This window comes from Mustela nigripes, chromosome 15 (genome assembly GCF_022355385.1).
Source record: "Mustela nigripes isolate SB6536 chromosome 15, MUSNIG.SB6536, whole genome shotgun sequence".
NCBI lineage: Eukaryota > Metazoa > Chordata > Mammalia > Carnivora > Mustelidae > Mustela > Mustela nigripes.
Window position 1 is genome coordinate 73,976,036 of NC_081571.1, and position 20,471 is coordinate 73,996,506.

The 20,471-nt window shown below is 38.1% G+C and overlaps 1 protein-coding gene across 2 annotated transcripts in view; it reads left to right on the forward strand.

Annotated features, from left to right (window-relative positions):
* Positions 1–20,471, forward strand: part of CLYBL (citramalyl-CoA lyase) — a 255,592-nt gene that overhangs the window by 225,405 nt on the left and 9,716 nt on the right. Inside the window, exons 4-7 of one of the 2 annotated variants that reach the window (XM_059377994.1) lie at positions 3,612–3,713; positions 5,481–5,574; positions 6,897–7,064; positions 11,624–11,748. In XM_059377994.1, coding sequence (XP_059233977.1) covers positions 3,612–3,713; positions 5,481–5,574; positions 6,897–7,064; positions 11,624–11,748 — 489 coding nt within the window. The remainder of the gene's footprint in view (positions 1–3,611; positions 3,714–5,480; positions 5,575–6,896; positions 7,065–11,623; positions 11,749–20,471) is intronic. The other variant, XM_059377995.1, reaches the window with a different exon arrangement.

Genomic DNA, 20,471 nt, shown 5'->3' on the forward strand with positions numbered 1-20,471 from the left:
CGGGCCGCCAGGCCCTAACCTCCACCTGGAAGAGCAGGGGAAGTAAATGGCTCCCACCCAGGTTCATTTGCCGTCTTCATACACAGCGAAAGCACATTAGCCACGAATGAAAAAAATGAACCTGGAGGAAGAGAGGGAAAGGTCACTCCTGAGGGCAACTCGAGGAAGAAACAGGAAGCTTTTAACTAGTGGTTTTAATTAGCACAGATATTATTTCCTGAACAGCTCTCTGGTCCGTCCTTTTTAAATTGCTGACAGGTGTGTGTGTGTTTCATGACAGACTTTTCAGCCAATAAAAACCTGGTATGTCAAATTACTTAAGAAAACTTTGAAATGGGCCTAATTATACTATGATTGTTTTCATTGTTCAAGGAGGGGGAGGCTCGATTTTATTTAGGGTTGCTCTGATTCTGCAGATCTCTGCTGAATAAAATACCCACCCGTTGGGCCACTCCGAGGCAAAGAGCCTGGGACGTGGCCGTGAGAGTGAACACAGTAGTGATTGTGACCCACGCCTGGAAGTATCTCGAAGGCTGTGGCTCCAAATGCAGCAGTGCCCCCGAAGAGCTGTACTACCAAAGGAAACTGCTCACCTTTCTCAGGCGTGTAGGTGTGTCGAATCTGTACTTTCCAGGGTTGTGGCCGCCTGCCCCATGTGCTACCTCCTGCCCCATGAGCGCCTGAAATGTGGCAAGTCCAAATTGAGATGTGCTGCGAAGTGTAAAATACACATGGGGTTTCGAAGACTTTGCAGCCGCCTCCCCCCAAAAAGAATGTAAATTATCTCCATCATTTTTATATTGGCCACATGTTGAAATGGTAATATTTCAGCTCTGTTGGGTCGAACGAACATTACTCAAATTAAACTCACCTGTTTCATTTTCCTCCTTGAATGTAGCTACTAGCAAATTCAGAATTTCGTCTGTAGGGGCCATTAGTTTGCTGCTGGACAGCTCCGTGTTGGCGTCTTCTGGAAGACCCCACGTTCAAGGCCCTGTGTTTACTTTCTAAACTGGAGTTCTTCTCCCCAAGGTCACCCTCAGAAGCTGGGAGATACCGACTACAGTCGGCTACCATCCCCGAGGCCTCCTGCCCCATGCGAATGTGTCTTAAATTGATTGAAATGGAATCTGAAGCCACTGTTCCCTTTTGGTTTCATGTTAATGCCTGTTTATCACCGTTATTACCCTTCATTTAAGAGGGGAGGACCCACCCCAGCCTTCAGCTACAGCTTCTGTTCGCTGTTTTAAATCCTGGGATAGAAATAGGATTTCTAGTTAACAGAAGTCTTTTGGGCTGTTTATTTTTTCCTCTCGGTTTGTATTTATGTGAAGCATAAAACCCGGAGCCTGATGCACAACTGAAAGATGGGCTTCCTTGTTTCCTTTTGTGTGAGAATCTCTTGCTGGCCTTTTGTCGCTAGTGTGGGTTCTTGTTTGACTGGCACGGCTTATTGGACTATAACAAGCGTGACTCTGCCTCCTTTGTCGTGGGACAATTCTCCCACAAATCCCGAACAGTGTGCATTCTCCCAACACACTATTGGGTGTGCACTGGAATTGAAAGAATTGCTGAGCCCTGCTACTTCATCTCCTCCCCAATCTCTTTGTGATTTTTTCCCCTTCTTTTCCTCCACCCCCTCCCTAGCCCCTCCACCTCACTGAAATGAACACTTTACCAGGCCGGAAACATTTAATCGTCTCCTTTTGAAAAAATTAATTGAAACTTCTCCACTAGTTACCTTTTGTGTCAGTACTTAATTCAATTTTTTAAGAAAGAAGGGGAGGAGGAGAAGGCGAATGGGCCAGAATATTTAATTTTTAAATGCCCCTGTTGGCTTAAAAACAAAAGGCATTAGAGATTTTTCTAAGAACAGGAAATATATTGTAAAGTACTTAGCTAGTTTTAAACTTTATGATTCTTGTAGTGACAACTGTTATCACAAAGAATGGGACAAGTAATGTTGCACGTTGGTTTTGTTTTGTTTTGTTTTTTTTAATGAGAAAAACAAGTTCTTCCAGTCCAGATATAACACCAAAACTGCTAATATTTCACTACCCATTTTCCAGTTTAAAAGTGACATGAATTAGGTTTTATTTTCACTTTCTCGGAATAGTCTACATTTTGTCTCCTTACATTGCAGCCTTCTCTTCTTTCTTGCTATTTTGGTTGAGTTATTCCTTCCCTTGGAAAGTTACTAGGGAGGTGACGATGGTGGTATCTAAGGAAGGGAGGGCAGTGGGAGCAACTGGGAATAATTCTTCATTACTGAAAGCTGTGATTTATTTTAGGCTAATTGTAAAGTTACTGCAAATTGCTCAAAAGCTTTTTAAAGATCCCAGTGATTAGATTTTTTAGGGGGGGGTGCTGCACAAGCAAGGAGGGGGCAGCTAAAAGGGGAAATAACACCTCTAATCCTGCTTCTGGTAAATAGGCTGCCAGCTTTTAAAATGAGTTTCCTTTCTATTAGTCAGAATATTATGCTAAGCCTTAAGCATTAGTTTTTTTATGTTGCCATAGCAGCCCTATTCCTGCAGGGTGGTGACCTGCGATGATTACAGTACAAAGCTTATAGGGTCTTGAAACCCCCTTTGAAGATGAAAAGTCTTTGATGGTTTATATTTATGCAAATCTCTTAGATATGATTTACCCAACTGAGACTGAATGGAGAGATGATTAAAATTCCCTTTTCCTTTGATATCCATTAATGGCTGAATATTCCTTAAATTTAAAATGGATATATATGTTTTCATCTTTATTTACAAAAATATCTTTATCATACCTGTGTGTGTGTGTGTGTGTGTGTGTGTGTGTGTGTGTTTATCTCCCCACATCTTATTAGATCTAGATAGACATAATAGATTTACAATTTAGAGTGTGGTGGGGTTTTTTTTTTCCCCCTTTTGAAAGGGGGGGTGGTGGAGATCTGTGCAAGAGCTTTTGTATGTTTCCAGATGATAGATTTTGGAATTTGGGCTACCCCACTGGCAGCACAGAGCTAGCTGTGAACTGGTCTCATGGAAAAAATTGGCGAGCTTTGGTCTTCAAAGAATTAAACTTCCTTTTTAAGGTCTTCCTAGGTAAGCTAAAAAATTATGAAGAAAAACCTACTGAACAAAGGATAATGGTGCTATAATGAATAATATGGGTTCCACGTAGAAGGCTGCTGTACAGTTCCACTGATGTCAGTGCCTGATCCAAAACAAAAACAGAATGGCAGGTAGAGCAAGACTTCACTGTTTTGGGGACCTACCATTTGCATTTAACGAAGTGAAGACTAGAGGTCTTAAGTAGCTATGTTTTCAAGGAAAGCATTTAAACTCCAGAATCTCTCTTTCCACTTCTAACTCCTAGGCCTCAAAATGCTCCTTAAGGGGGGAAAAAATTATAATGCTTGGGGTTTTACTATTTAGTTTGGTGGGAACTTTGTTACCTGTTTTCTTTGGTCTTTCCTCCTGTTTTGTTTTGTTTTGTTTTGATCCTCTTTTGTGTACGAAATAGGCTGGGATATTACTTCCTCAGGCCAAAGACTTAAATACTACTTCTAGGTCTACGTTTCGGTGATTGTACATTTTTCCCCCATTAATCACCTATGACACTTTTGATTTTAGTTTTCAGACAAATTTTCATTCTACTTAAAAGGCCGAAAACTTGAACAGCCTATGAATTTAATCCCTTTTGTGGAAACTGCAATGGGTTTGCTCAATTTTAAGGTAAGAGAACGTAATGTGACTACTAAGTTAGTATTTTATTTATTCCCTAAAGAGAACTTTTGTTCTCAATTTTGATATCTACTTAAAATATTTTTCTAGAAAGATTTATAGGCAAAGTAAACCTTGAGCACCATTTATTATCTGTAATAATCCAAAACCAGGCTGTGAGCATCTTAGAAAACAAAGAAACTAGCTTAGTAGCAAGGAGAAACTTCCCAATCCTAAATATTTAAGTGAAATATTCATATATTCCTATTTTAATGAAATAATCATGTAAACATATGCTTTGAATTATTATATTTATAGATGAAATGTACATGAAAATTTCTTTTGTTTCCCTTCTGAGTTGACGTTCAGTTATTCTTTTGTAACAATTGCCTTTTATTGGGAAATTTTCTGGCCTCTTTGTGGCAGCAACATTATCCATAATGTCTAGTATGTACGACTGCTATTTGTAGATTAGTATACACCAATAATTTGTAATATATTATTTCAATTTGCCACATTAGAACGTGCAGTATTTCCTGATATGCATTCAGGAAGATTCGCTGAACCAAGTGTTTGCCAGCAGTGTAAGACTGCATTCAACCATTTATTTGCCTTAACGATTTCATGGCTAGCTTGTTTTTTCCCCCTTTACCACTGATCATTTAAACTGTTTTCCAAAATATGTCTCACATTTCACCTGACTCTAGAACGTCATTGTAGCACCCTGTCTCAGAGGGCAGGAGGGAAGAAATCCCTAAAAACAAAGAAAAGAGATAGTTGAAAACTGCCCAGAGAGATACTATGTGAGTAAGTGCTCCGAGAGGAAACTTTGAGACCTACTGGACCATGCAGGAAGGGCAGGCAGAGTGCATATGTTCGGGGAGCTGCTTCAAGCCTCGTGATCAGCACATTTACGCCACTGACCACAAATTCTTCCAGCCTGCCCCATAATTCTGAGATATAATCAAAGCATATCCCTTAGATGTGACTAGATTCAGACAACGATTGAATTCTCAACTCCACGGCACCACCTTATTCCATATTATACTTAGGAGTACTTACAACCCCTGAAATTAATCAACAGTGTCCTCTCCCGATTTTCAGGTCTTCCCTACCCACATACATTAGCATGCTAAATCTCCACCTTGGTAGATTGAGTTCCACGACTCAGTTACCTAACCTGTAGGACAGATGTTACAAATCACATAGAAATATAAAAGTTGCCAATGAATACATCTTGAATGACTTGTTGCATTTTTATTTGCCCCTCTGGAGTTGTAGATTTTTATATTGACTGTCTTTAATCCTAAAACCATTTACTAGGAAATCCTGATCTTAATGTAAATAATCCAATTAATTTGATTTAAAAATTCTTTCCTTCTCTCCTGTGGTTCTATGTTTATTGTTTGAGAGTCTCTTAAAACAAAAACAAATTTTGGAAAAAAGAGAAATAATTTACAGTACAATCAAAATGAGTTAATTCAAAGTTTCTCTAGAAATTAGATGAACTGTGATTCGAACATTGTTAACTGTATTAATATATATTTGTAACTGTATTAACGTAATCCATGAAGCAAAGCAAATCTATACAACATACTTATCTTGGACAATATTAAAAGCCTTTCAAAAGAGGTAAATTTAGGCTGCATTTTAGGACTGCTAGTTTGCTTTCAGCCAAATTGTGTTAAGAGTTGTATCTTTCTGCTACTGAAATACACCATGCTGTTTCTCTCTAAACTGCATTTCTGTGAGATTTGGTTCTGTTCTGCTCTTTTACAGGCCGTGTGTGAAGAAGCACTGAAGACCGGACCTCAAGTGGGTCTTTTCCTAGATGCAGTCGTTTTTGGAGGAGAAGACTTTCGGGCCAGCATAGGTATCAAACACATTTCTCTCTTTTTCAATCTGTGTGTGTGTGTGTGTGTGTGTGTGTGTGTGTGTGTGTATTTTTTCTTTGCCCCTTCATGAATGGACATTTACATGACAATATATATTTGCCAACCATGACAATGGTTCTTCTGAATGGGCAATACTTTCTGATAATTTAGGACACCTCAGAGCTGTCCTGCTTCTAGAACACTGTATTATTACTTCTCTTCGTTTATAAAATAATAGAAAGCCTGTCGCAACCTCAGATGTGTTGGGGAATATATGACATCTACTTTGTTCATAGTGAGTATAATATGTGAATAACCTCTCCATTGCTTAAATATTTTGTTTTCACATCAATCTGAGGGCTATGTAGGCTTCTAACACAAATGAAGGCAATTTTACATTTTAATGAATCATTTTCTATATTAAATGTAGTATCCAAATATTATTTTAAACAGATCTTAAATTCCTCCTAAAATACATGTCAGAACTCTTATTAAATATTTATTGAGATAATATGTTTGTTTCCACTAATCTTCCCCATCCCTTGGGCACTCTGCCTCTGGTCTTACTAGTGACTCTGGGCACACCTAGAAAAGAGGCCAAGTCCATAAAGCATTTGCAGAACCACAGTGCCAGGGGCCTGAAGCCTGGAGCTCTCCCTGAGCAGTGTCACGGTCCAAATACAAACAGTGACACCCCACACACACCCGCCCCTGGGGGAAAGAAAAGGAGCTTATTTTAATACCAGTCTTTCCAAGAGACTTTTGTGTTTCTGACAGTTCAGTGGACACTTTCTGCCTCTTTCAAAATGAGTGCCCTTCCGTTTCCCCAATTTCTTCATCCCAACCCTGAAGCTGTGCTCTTTGGCTCAGAACCTTGGTTATGGCAGGGCATGGTAACCATAGCACGCGAATTTCTGGGCTCCGCGAGAGAAGTTAACTGTTTCCTTGCCCAGCTGCTTGGCCACCTTTTGTGGTGCTGTCTTTGGACTGATACTTTCCAAGCAACAGCTAGAAGGAAAAAATATACCAGAAGTAATTGGTGACCTATCAAGTCACTTGTGGTTGTATCTCCTGAGATGCAGGGGGGGGGGCCCTTTCTTAACCCACACACAAGTAATGACACTGAAAGATGCCTTCCAAGAGAAATAGACACGTAAGTGACTTCACTCTGCCTCCACATATCCCTCTCTTTGTTTATATTAGAATCATCATTTTGCTGGGGAACAATTCCCAGGTCTTTACAAACCGAGTTTTTACCATAGGTGGCTGTGTTTGGTTTCCAGAGTTCATGTCTCCTTTTTCTGTCCACATCCTATTTCAGGTGCAACAAGTAGTAAAGATACCCAAGATATTCTGTACGCCCGACAGAAGATTATCGTTACAGCGAAGGCCTTTGGTCTGCAGGCCATAGATCTGGTATACATTGACTTTCGAGATGGAGAAGGGCTCCTCAGGCAGTCAAGGGAAGGAGCTGCGATGGGATTTACTGGTACAATTCTTGCTGATATCTTAGAAAGCAGTAGCGAGATGAGCAAACATTCCAGAGCCACATATCTAATAGACTTATTCCACTATTTGAAATGTGGAAATGTCATCGAGGGCAAGAACCTACTGAACAAATTGTGTTTTCCCTTGGTGGTGCAACTCAAACAATGCAGCCTTCGTTTTATTTCCTCTTTACATTAGTTACCTTTTTTTTTTCTGTGTTCCTAAGTATTCTGGTTTTGCTGACCCTAGAGGAGGGATGAGGTTATTAGAGAAGTGTTTTTGAGTGAATTGCTGTAAGAATTTGGGTTGATGGGGAAAAGGAAAATATCCTCAAACATTCAAAATATTCATTTCTGAAAAAAACTTTGGTGATCTCTTCTTTGATTTTTTTTTTTTTTTACTACTCATAACTAGTTTTTTATTCTTCTGCTACTTCAAGCTCCTTATTCTTCTCCCACCTCCCAGTAAGTGTCTATGCACCTGGCGACACCTACGGGCTTTGGCTGGCACTAAGATCAGCGGGTTTCCCGCAATCCAGTCCTGGAGTGCAGGCAGATATCTGTTGATTGGTGTGTCCGATCACTCAGATCCCCAGGAGTCTAGGGAGCAACCGAAAATTGTGTTTTTGCAACAGAAATCCATTTTTTTCAAAACCACAATAGGATTCTACACACAAACACACATCCATAGTTGTGAGCACTCTCTCTCTCTCTCTCTCTCTCATACACACACACACACACACACACACACACATGCAACCGTAGATAAGAAACACCATAGGCTCTTTTATTCTTATTTATTCTTCTGCTACAAGTTCTAAGAATATCATGATCAGAAATTAACTCAGATAATAAGGAAAAGAGACAAACATCCTTGCCGTCCCTTTTGTAAATATTTTTGAAATATGTCCAGTTAGGGATTACTGAAAGAAATATTTCATAAAATGACCTTAAATGTAAAACGTATCTTAATAGACGGTGGTTTACCCCCAAATAAAATTAAACTTAGGAAATTTCAGTATTATGTTAGACTTAAAGTTCTGACAATTTATTTTTGTGTCTTCAACAGGAAGAGTTAAAACAAACTGTGATTCCCCCCAAATTTGTTTAATAAATAAGTGAGTAAATAAATGTGATCTCTTATAGGGAAATATTTTCCAGTCATCTGAACTATTAATAAATGAATCCTCCCCACATTTACTAGTGACTAAGAATGAAAGAGTCCTCTCCTGGCCCTGAGGTTGTCCTTGTCCCCGTGGCCTGTTAACACCTGCCTCTTTCCAGTGACCAGTTAGGGCATAGCCCAAATGGTAAAGTTGGAGAAACACTCCATGAAATCTATCTAATAGACCTCGATGTTGTTGGTCTAAAATGTGTGGCATTGGCTGCCAAGCAGCCAGATGTTGCTGTGAAATGGGCACTAATTCAATAAAAAAAAAAAAAAATTGAAAACACTGAATTGATGCTGGCCTGTATCACCATCACTCAGTATAACCTGGGTGTCCTCAACTACCTCTGGGGCAAATGTTTGCTCCAGAACTTATAAAGGAGTTTGAGAATTTCTCCAAGAAACAGGGCTGAATTAAATTGGTCCCTAATTCAATCGCAGAAGACAAGTTACTTCAAATCAGATTTAAATTTCTAGACTGTGCCCAACTCAGCATGAGGAGCTTATGGCCTTGGCACTATTGTTTCTCAACAACAGGGAGTATTAAATCACACACACAAAAAAATGGAAGCAGGGGGAGAGTGGGGAGGCACAGAGGGTACAGTGCCCATTATATATTCAAGTGAACAAGTCAGTAAAGTAGGGAGCTATACTTCATAACCATTTTGCAATTTTTAGAAAGGTCTTTGTTGTCCCAATTATATTTCTATATACCAGTAAAAGGGAATTAGTCTGGTAATAAGATATGAGATTATTTGTAGTATTTTGAAACAATAAGGGCTTTGATTATTTTAGATCCAGTTGTGATCTGTTTGTCCTAATTATTTGTCATTTAATTGCCATAACTTGGGCTCTGCACAAGCAGGGAGGAAAGCATGGAGGGAAGAAGAAATACGCACCCACTCTGAAGCAGGTGGTTGGAAGTTTTAACATCTAATGAAAGTATCGTGTTACCCCTAACACTGATAAGCAGCACTTAGTCTATGCATAAGGATTTTCTCTACTTTTAAAAATTAATACATTTTTTTTTAATGAGTTGTAGTTTTTTAAAAGTTAGCCATGCATCAAATAGCGCATTATGGTTTCTGTTCTCTGGTCATTATTTCACAGGGCCACAGCCCATGTGGATTGGTTTTAAATCAATGCATTGGCCATACAAGTGGCTATTAACATTAGGAATTATTTTTCTAAAAAGAAAGCAAAACTAAATCTTGGAATAAAGCTTCAACAGCTGACTTGGTCATCACTGCATGCTGAGAAGAAAGATGATAAATTTGAAGCCCTATAGGTTTTCTTCTTTTTTGCAGTCTTTTGTAGAAGACAAAAATGACACCATCATACAGTCACCTAAAAGACTTGACAGGTATTGATTTAAAGCACGATATATCAAGTGGTACTGTAAAAAGGATTTCATGGTCATAAATTTTAATGTCTTCCAATTTTGCACCCTCAGTAACTTGCCAATAACAGCCCTTCTGTATAAAATATTTGCTTCACTCCCACATAGACATTAAAGTCTGACATTCTGTTGTTGGGATATACAAGAATCAGCCACAGAAAACTTCGTACATGGATGTTCATAAATTTCTAAAACTTACCACATATCCTAAAATTAGCCTCACTACCAAAATACGGGTACTTGCAGCCCTCAGTGCTTTCCTAGTATTTCTAGATGGTTTATGTTTCGCTCCTCAAGTCATAGTGTCTGTACCAAGATGTTCCCGTGAAATCTGGCTTTTTATACATCTATGTAAATTATGTACATAAATTATAAAATTCAGGTCTAACAATTAGTACAAAATGACTACCAGAACTGACATCCTTTATTAATAATATTGTAAACAACTATGAGATGACTTAAATGTAATTGCAGCCCCTACTATTGAAAAAAGCTCTCGTTTGTCTTCACTGATATTATTTGTTCCCTGAAATGATGCCTCAGTTTTAGTATATGTGCCACCGAAATGAGCACGATTCCTCAAATACTGTAAAGCATCTTTATTTGTATAAGGTTTTAATGTTTTATTAGTATGCTGACAGATTGGAATCAAATAACAGCAAGGGGAAGGTGTTCTAATCATGCTACTGTAAGAAAAGATATTGCTATATTTATCCATTTAAACTCTTTTGCGTGAAATACTCAAATTTTTTTTTACACATATTGGGGTTTTTTCCTACTCAGTAGAATAATGACGGTAACAGGAATTGATCTTTTCTAAAACACCAAGGGTGTAATTCGTACTGGCTAAATGTTAAAACTATTTCAGAAGCAAAGCAAATTGATATATGGACAAATATATCTAGGAGAGCAAACTATCATTAAGTGCACATTCATTTTTAAAGAACGAAATATGTCCATAATTTTATCATTTGATAAAATATAATCTCATCATTATTATAACATTAAATTATGTTGTATTTTATTAATGACCTGATTCAATTTTACACTTCCCCGATTGTTAAATTGTTTCTTTTAATGACGGCACGATTTCACAGAAGCCTGTGAGTCCTATGTTTGTGTAGTGTTTTTCCTTAGGATCTTAAACTCCGAAAAGCAGCAGAAAGCTTCTCACTACAGAGATAAGCTTTCTTCTGGGGAATCTAAATATCTGTATAAGAGGGAAATATTCAGTCTTCATTCTACAAGAAAAAAGGGAAAACCCGGTTATGTTTTGGGGTAGAGAAACTTTCAGTAACTTTTTTATTTAAACATTCTGAAATGAAGTAATCTAGAGACCACTGTGTTCAAATCTGCCTTCTGTTTCACTGTACTGAGTAAAATTTTTTCATTGAAATCCAACTTTCTGTCAGTAGTTAGAAATGACACACTGTATTTGTCTTATAGAAAGAAAGTTAAATATATTATATGATTATAAGCCACTATTTGATATTAATATAGTTGTAACATCTGTTTCTCTAAGCTTCATGAAAACCAACAGACCGCTTCTAAAAGAAACCATGGCAGGTGGGATAATGGTACAAAAGAAGCAAAAGACAACTTGTAAAATTTGAAAGAGTTAACATATAATTTTTTTGTACTTTAACTCAAAATAATCACTCTAATGTGCAGATTTTATCCTTTAAATCCAGCCAGAGGATTAGCCAAGGAGCTGCCTAGTCAACCCACCTGTAACTAAAAATGAGAGATTATCTGCACTAAGGTGGCATTTCTATAGGATCAGAAACACAATTACTCCCATTCTTCTGTGTTTCTTATGTGGTATTCTGGAAAAGCCTGCCAGATTGCAGTTACTTTCTTTTTTAAAAAGTTCTACAATAATTAGTTATTTTACATACAGTCTGTGAAGCATTAGGAGGCTTTCGTGGTTGAGACATTTTGTTTGAATATCTGTTTGTTGTTTCGTGTTTCCGGTGTTATTAATCTTCTTGTAGGTAAGCAGGTGATACACCCTAACCAAATTGCCGTGGTACAGGAACAGTTTTCTCCTTCCCCTGAAAAAATGAAGTGGGCTGAAGAACTGATCGCTGCCTTTAAAGAACATCAACAATTAGGAAAGGTAAATGTTTTGTTAATACCTTGGGTGAAACTGGTGTTTAAAATACTGTGAGGGAAAAATAGAAACTAGATATCGTTTGAGTCGTTTCAAAAACTCATTGCGTTGTGAGGGGGAAGTTGGGGGAGGACAACATTCATCAGGGAGAAATTCACTTAAGGTAAATTTGCCCTTCCATGTTTCTGAATATTTTACTACCTGGCCTTCAAGTCACTCTATAGCTTTTTCTTTTCATAAACTTTTCTGGCAAACCTTTGAGAAAATAGAAGTCTGTTTAGTTTTTCTCTATAGACTCCAATGCAGCATTCATATGAAAATAATTTTAGATCAAAGCGAATGCAAGTTGTAATGAAATAAACACAGTTTGATCAAATGGTTCTTGTGGAGAGAGGAAATAAATTTTCAAGTTATTTTAATTCGGGGGCAAAAATGTAACAAAAAGCTCCTCCGGTTTAATCATTTAAGAGTGGGAGGCTGTGTATGTGTTTGTACCAATTTCTGGACCTGAGATTTGGATAGAATGGAGAGCAAATTAACACTGGAGTACGGTTGTTCCTAATTTAGTGCATCATTGAGCCTCGCGTTTCCTGCTCTGTGGGTTTCTGCTATGTAAATATTGCAGTGGTGATGCGCAATCTGTCTCCACTTTGTGCCAGTAACACTTAAATTAGGTGTCGCCTGAAGGAAGATTTTATGCTAGTTGCAGCATTGTCAGTTAATTATCTTAAAGGTTATTTGCAGTAATACCGTTCGCCTCTTTGTAAGGGGACAGGGAAAGTTGCATTTATAAATCCATCCTAGAGGTACTATCTAAACTCAGCCTAGTTACCGACGTAAGGAGTGAAGTTTTAATACCTGCGATGCAAAGTCTTGGGGAAGAAAGAATGCTGAAACATTACCAGGGTTCTAAACGTTAAACAGCCCCTTACGGGGGGGGGGGGGGGGGGGAGACAAAACTGGCTTCTATGGTGAACTGGTGACATCGATGTGAGAAGTGTCACTTGCACTTTTCACTGGCAGTGTAAACACCTGAAAATCGCAGAACTTGGGAAAGTAGAAAGTGGGTCACTCCCTCCCCATCATTATAGATACCTGCCTTCAGCTCTGACCTTGCATACCTGCTCACCCTCACACACTCACAGGCTCGTCTTTGCACAAACTGGCACTTAAAATCAAAGGGCAGAATATGTGACATTGATAACATCCCATTTGGACTTACACTCATTTCTGAATAAATAGCATTCTTTCATTTTAAATCAGGAGTGGCTGTCAGAAAAGCACTGCAGTGATGTGTTTTGAAAATGACATTGTTTTAATGTCCATTTCTGTATCTAAACTCCAAAACCCAGCACCTCCACGAAGGCACATCATTATTTACCTAAAGAGCCATATACTTTTTCATTCATATGTGCAAATAACTCCATCCACTCACCTGTCCTACCTGTGCCTCCGCACACACTAAATGTTCTCTGCCTCTCCTTATGTCAGCTGATAAATACTTCCGATTGAAATGATAAACTGAGGCAGAATGTGGGCCATCAAAATGGCAGACTGAGCAGTGTTCCAATCTGGGCCACCGCTGCCTCCATTAACCGCCTATACTGGGCTTCACATTGAATAACATCAAAGGATCCCACTCAGCATCGTAAGCAGCCAGGAGTATGGAAGAGGTTACCGTAAATTTTGGGTAGCCAGCAAACAAAATTCAAAGTAGAATTGAATCACACTCTTTTGCTGGCATTTTTTAAGTTCTTGAATGAAGGAAAAAACACTTTTCCACTGTATCTTAGAAGTGTTCCCAAACAAAATTATTCCAAAATGTCCTTGCCTTTTGATGATGGCAACTTAAATGTTAAATTCAGAACTGGCTTTTTTTTTTTTTCTTTTTTTTTTAAATAAGAAATGCTGTCTTGTTGGGGCATAAGCTTTCACAATAATGTGGCAGGACAGCTTTTCTTAACACACAACCACAGAAATTAGAGCAGAAGGGAGACTCACCATTAGGTCATTTCCTCCCTGCCCCATTGGTGTAGGTTTGTTTCCTACAGCAAATTCTCCTGGTGCTTTGTCCAGCAAGGTTTAAATGATTCAAGTAATGGGGCTTCCAGTGGGGACATATGGTTATTTTATCCAGTTCGCATGTTTCTTTCACTTTGCCTATAAATTGGCTGGTCACAAAAATTGGGTCTGCAGGTAGGTGACTCTGGGTCTTGAAGGGTCTTGGGGTTTAAATAATGTGCGTTCTGTTTGTAAAGATTTAGTATAAATAGGTTGCTCAATTGTATAAAGTATTGCTTCCAACAAACATCTAATCTGTTTTATTTCAATTGTGAATCGCTGATGAAAACATACACCCTCGGATACTTTGTCTAAAGCACAGGTGACTCAGTCAATGATGGTAAACTGATAGTTTGTGTCCTAGTGAGACAGTTACAAATTTCCAAAAGACCTTTGTTCCCCTCCGATGAAAATTTCATTCAAGTAATGTTTTTCAGTAGAAATGACCCAAGAAGGCAAAATTATATATTTTTTCTTTTCTCTTCTTCTGCTCCCATCTTAAATTATATTCTGCTCTAAGACCAGAGGTCTAGCTGAAGTTCACAGGTAATGCTTTGTGTTTTCTATAGTGACAATAATTAGTATAGTCATGTAATAATAATAACAATAACAATATTGTAATAACAGTAATTATTATCAAAAATGTTATACCTTTTTTTCTGTTCCTACCAAATAACAAAATTCGTGGGAATATTTAGATCACAAAGTAGATTAATTATTCGAGAACTTTGGTGTCACAGAATTTTTTTTGTTTCATTTATATTAGAAGTTTTTAGGAAATAAAGTCTGATGCCCTTTAGTCTAATGTCAGGTTAAAAAGTACTTTACATTAAGAAATAATAATCTGCTCATATAATCTGTCACTGTTTGGCAGATAATGGTACTTGTGACTGCTTTGTTTCAGGAAACTATAGATATTTACAGGAAAAAGCGTTTTGCCTGGCACAGCAGTCCCCACTAATAAGAATTAGGCTATCAATTGACATTAGGGATTCAGGGTCATCTTCTCTTGTTAAAATCTGTTGGAAAAATCTTAAACATTTCCAATACTCTATGCTCCTATTTTAATTCCCATAAGCTAAAATATGTCAAACTTAGCTGACATCAGTTGTGAGATATATATATCTGCAATATTTGTCAGACTTGTGTTTTTCTCCAGTCCTTCCAGAAAAATATATTTTGAGATACAACCTTCATGTCATTAATAATTTTAGCTTCAAATTATTTGGTAGGAACTTCAGCCAGGATAAATCACTTTCCATATGATTTATTTTAAACCTATAGAAGGTTTTCTTAGAGGTTAATTTTATTTTTGATGTCATCTTTTCCATAACAGTGATGATTCCACTATTTGTAAATTCTCCATTCAGAACTGAATTTAGTATTGCTTCTTAAAAATGGGATTTTTACAGTTCTTTTTTTATCAACTTGAAATTGTATATAGTAGGAAAATTGGGTAACTGAAAGGAAAACATCTCAAGCAAATATTTAGTTAATATTAATATATATATGTATCAGTGGAAACTATAACTTACATAGAAGTACATAAAAATATTTATGCAGTATATATACATTCATGTATTATGATACAGTATTTTTTTTCAAGCTTCTATTAAAACTCAGTGCTCATTTTTTCCTCTTTTTGTATTCATTTTTTCTTGGCAAAAATGACAGCTAAAGAAAATGATTGATCAGTAATCCTAAGATATTTCAATATAAGAATTTAGCATTTCTTTCTATGTGGAGACTAACAGAAAAATGTGAAAGAATAGCAAAGTTTATTACATGTGATAGATTTTAAAGGTACTTTGCTAGAATATTCCTGTTTTTTGCAGTATCTGATTACAAATACAGCTTTGCTTCATTTTCAGTTTTACTCATATCATTATCATTTGGATCTCGTTTTACTTTTTCAACATTTTTCATTTGTTACAGCTTCACAAGCTAGCTAAAAAACCAAAGACCAGGAAATGTTCATCTTTAAAATCTAGGTTCAATTAAAAATTATAGAGGTCAAAAAACAAGGTCACTACTTGACATAACAACTGTAAATATCACTGAAACCTTCTAATTTCACTCGTGAGAAAACCGTAGAGCAAATTAATAAGTTTACATTAATAAGCAAATCCTCTACTGGAACATAAACTGGGAATTTATATCTTAATAAAGAAAGAGGGGCTTTTTTCCCTAATGGAAGTCTTTTCATCTAGAGAATTACAAAGGATAATAACCACCCCTCCAAGTATTGAAAGCAAATTATTTTCATAGGTATCTGATTGCCGCTCATACACCTTTCATTTATGTTTCCAAATGCAGGGCTTTACAAAAGAAATACTGTTTGGGCCAGATGGCCTTCTAGAAGGCTCCCTGAGAGAACTCAGAAATCTCTCTAGCCAAAAATATTGTTTCCGCTTATTCAAGTGCCAGAAATCCCACTGCCACTCTTTCACGCAGATCAAATAAACCATCTAAAGATTTGGTTGTTGTCTTTGTCGGCTGAAAGCGTTGATTCCACTAATAGACAGCAATGGACCCTCCCACACCCACGCATCCACCACCCACAGCCTTTCCCCCCTATTTGTAAGCAGGAATACTAAAATCAGAACCGAGTGATTTCTAGTGAAAATGAAAACTGAGGGGCACAACACCACTTTTGAGATGCTCGGTTATTACATTTCCCCCTTTATTTCCTTGTTCCTTTAATATTTTTAGAACTGTATGCCATGACTTTAAAAAGTCAAATTCATTACAAAGCTGAGAGTGCCAGTGAGGAGGACGTCGGGGTTGATCTGATTAGCTATAAACTACAGATTTCTAAACATTTAAAGTAAGGCAATGCAGTTCTAGTGCCGATATATCCTATTTTCATACAGTTTTAGTGGCAAATGGTTCAGTACTAGAGGATAAGAAATTGTATATGTAGGTTAAATCTGATCTTTTCTAAAGCTGTTTGCTTCATCCTTAATTTATAAAGATCTTAGGGATATTTTAATCAAAGTATTTCTATTCTGATTTATATTCTCAGGACCTTTTTTTGCTCAATTATAACTCTTTCAGTTGGGATAAAATCTCAGAAATTTTTCAGTTCAATCCTTTCAGTTTACAGCTTAAGACAATGAGACTCAAGAAGGGTTTAGAAGTTACCTGTGGCCACTCACGGCCAAGGTGGTGAGAGAGCCCCTACCAGCGTTCAGGGCCAACTTTGTATATAAAGATGTGAACAGTTAGCGTAAATGTGGTTTCACTTGGGTCTCCGTGAACCTCACACTAGTGACCAAAACTAGATGGAGCCTTAAAACTGTTCAGTCACAAACAAAATGTGAATTTGGTTAGTTCGGATTAGTACCTTTCTCTTAGTCATACATTTTTTTTCTTGCATGAGCAGAAAGCGATGAGGAGCGAAAGAGCACAGAGTATTCGCGCGCCTTCCCAAATTTCCCTGCTGCGATTCCCCACACAGCGCCCTCCTTCTCAATTCTGACCTGCCCCAGAAAGACTTCTTGGCTCCGATGACTGCAAACCCTGCTCTGTTTTATTAGTCATCATCCGTTCCATCTCCCCGCATAGATTGGAAACTCTCCGAGCTAAACTGGGAGCCTTTGGCAAAGAGGCCGCATCTAGCCCCCAGCTCCGTTTCATCTCACTCGAAGGACAGGTTCCCAATGTCCCGTGTCTCACTTGCACCTGTGGTTGCGCAAAACACCGCGCCTTTCAGTGTCTTTCATAGCAAGATCCAAACAAGGGCCATAAAAGGATGGTTTTACTCTTTGGGCATCTTCTCTCGGTTTTTTCTTCGGACGGTATTTCTCCCTTTTTGTGTGTGCGAGTCTGGAGGTGTGTTGCTCTGTGTGGCTATGAATCGTTCCTTTCCATGAGTTCTAACCTGTTTCCTCTTTATCTACTCCCCCCACGTCATCTCCACACCCCACCACCATCCGTTGCCTTCTCTCCTGTAGCCGATTATAAGAAGTTCAGAGCATTCTTTGAATTTTTCTTGTTGTACTTATTAAAGACTTTGTAATGCTTTTTATATTAAAAGCAGGGAAATGGAATTTTTATTTTATTAAAAAAATGTAAATCAAGAGTTTCTTTAATTCTTTTTTTTTTTTTTTTCCATTTTAGATTAGTGGGCCTGAATGAAAATAAAGTAGGGACATTTCTCACCACTACCCTAGAGAGTAAAGAATTCTGTCTTCTGAATCACATACCTCCCCGCAGCATCTTGGACAGAAATAGGTATACAATATGGATTTAGTAAATACTATTTGGCCAACTGGTTTCTGAATTTCTGACAGTGTCAGAAGGAAATTACTCGCTCTGCTTTTAACAGTTTATATCATACTGACCTTTTGTTTCCTTCTAGAATAAGTGAAAAAAACATTTCACCAGTTATTTTATCACTGTTCATCGGTTATATTTTAATAAATTTTTAAAATTTAAAGTGACTTTGAGCTAATGTTCGTTCATTTAGATGTGTTCTCTACAGGAAGAAAAAGCCGATGGTATATAAAATAGAAGACATTTACCATTAGCGCTCTTAGCTGCAAGCTGCTTTAAAATGACTTACATTCTGTGCTTTTCTCATAGGCAATACCAGCTTAAATTAGACATGAAATACTCTAAATTAAATAAAAATGTTTACACATTTAACTCGATGCTAAAAATAAAAATATTTTCAAATAAGATTTCTGGTTTAAAGAAAATCTGAGTGGAAGGTGAGAGCTGCAGAACTCTCTATGATTACTAAAAATCAACCAATTATACACTTAACAATGGGCAAATTTTATGGTATGCATATTATACTTCAGGAAAGCTATTTTTAAAAAAGGAAAATTAAGTACATCTAACATGCTAGCAAATGTGGAAATGCCTTTAAATTGCAAGATGCTTATAAATCCGATTGTTTCACCTCAGTAGGTAGCTTTCCACATGGCATATTTTTTCCAAATTCCCTTAGCAGAAGATGTTTAAAATAAAGACTTATCTGTCCCTCTCTCATCATTCTGCTTGTATATTTTTAAAGATAAATCTTGCAGCCTACATTTCATGGCCTCCAAGAAGAACTTTCGCAACAAGGGCACCTTTGGTCCCCCCTGTCCATTTGTAAAGTAAGGATGGCTCTGATCCACTGACATCCTCCATCTGGGCAAGTGGACACCTCGGGATGGGTCACGTATTAACATAATTGACCCCAACATTCACCTCTGCTCTCCTCCCTACTGTCCAGCCACCTCCGTCTTCCTTGCCAAGTTCATCTCGCAAGCCTTCCACTGTTTCTTTCCTTGCCTGCCCCCACATCCTAAAACGGTTGTTGAAGTCCCCCAAATAATCTTACCAGCGGTTAACACAAGTGTTTCTATTTCCTGTGCAGAGCTAAAGCTAAATGATTTCATGCTTGCTTCTTAAAAAGCAAAATGTTAATGAATGTCATTGTACATTCACTCAGTTTCCACATCCCAAGGAATTTCCTCCTTTTTATAAATGCGTCAGGACATGTGTCTTTGCTAGTAGTCTTCCTTCTCCTGCTCTTGGTGCCGGAAAGGCTGTCTTCCTGTTTTATCCCCCCTGCACTGTAAGTGATGCTTGCATTCAGATCACCTGCATTTGATTGGTATCTCCTCAGCTGATAGTCTAAGCTTTTAAATTTTGTTAAACGTATCTGTCTTCAAATACTGATGCTGTGTCAGATTATATATAGCGCCTGAGTGTAGTTTCTTAAAGGGACAATTCAATCTATGATCTATAGTTTAGAGGGGGCAGGGAGCTTTAGGCATGTGTTAGCCTCTACTCATTGCATCTTCAAGAATGTTGATGGTCCTGGGGCGCCTGGGTGGCTCAGTCGTTAAGTGTCTACCTTCAGCTCAGGTCATAGTCCCAGGGTCCTGGGATTGAGTCCCACATCAGGCTCCCTGATCAGCTGGGAGCCTGCTTCTCCCTCTACCTGCTGCTTCCCCTGCTTGTACATTCGTGTGCTCTCGCTCGCTCTCTCTCTCAAATAAATAAATAAAATATTTTTAAAAAAGAAGAAGAATGTCGATGTCCCTCAGAACCCTTAAAGCTATTCTGAAATCACAAAATCTTGTTATAATTCAAATTCTGTGCTTCTCACTGCACCTTTCTGTGGTAACTGGAATTAAATCCTCGCTGGCTAACACTAGCACTGGCAGTAACAACAGTGATCATGGTGGTGGTGACAGCAGTCAGGTAGAGGTGACAGCGCTGGTAGTGATCGTGGTAGCAGTGTCAGGGGACACAATCATAGCGGTGGTGACAGCAAGGGTAGTGTAGCAGTTGCAACTCCCCATGGACTGAGAGCCTGTTCTGTGACAGGCCATTGCATGCATTCTTTAATTCTCACAACAATTCTGTAAGGGAGGTATTTTCATCCCCATTTTACAGGTGAGGAAACTGAGGTTCAGGGAAGTATAACATTGTTTGCTGGGGATCACGCATACTAGGAAAAAGCAGAGCTTGGATTCAAGGAGGTAAGCCATTCCACATGGTCAACAGTTCACCTTGGGCTGCTGTGTCATTAGTACGGGCACTGAAATTCTGATAGATGACGTTCTGTGGCCTTTGATGGGGAAGCCCTCTAGAGCCCATATTCCTGACCTCTGCATCAAGGTGCCTTAAATGGAAGAACCTGGAGAAGCAAGACCCTTTCTCTT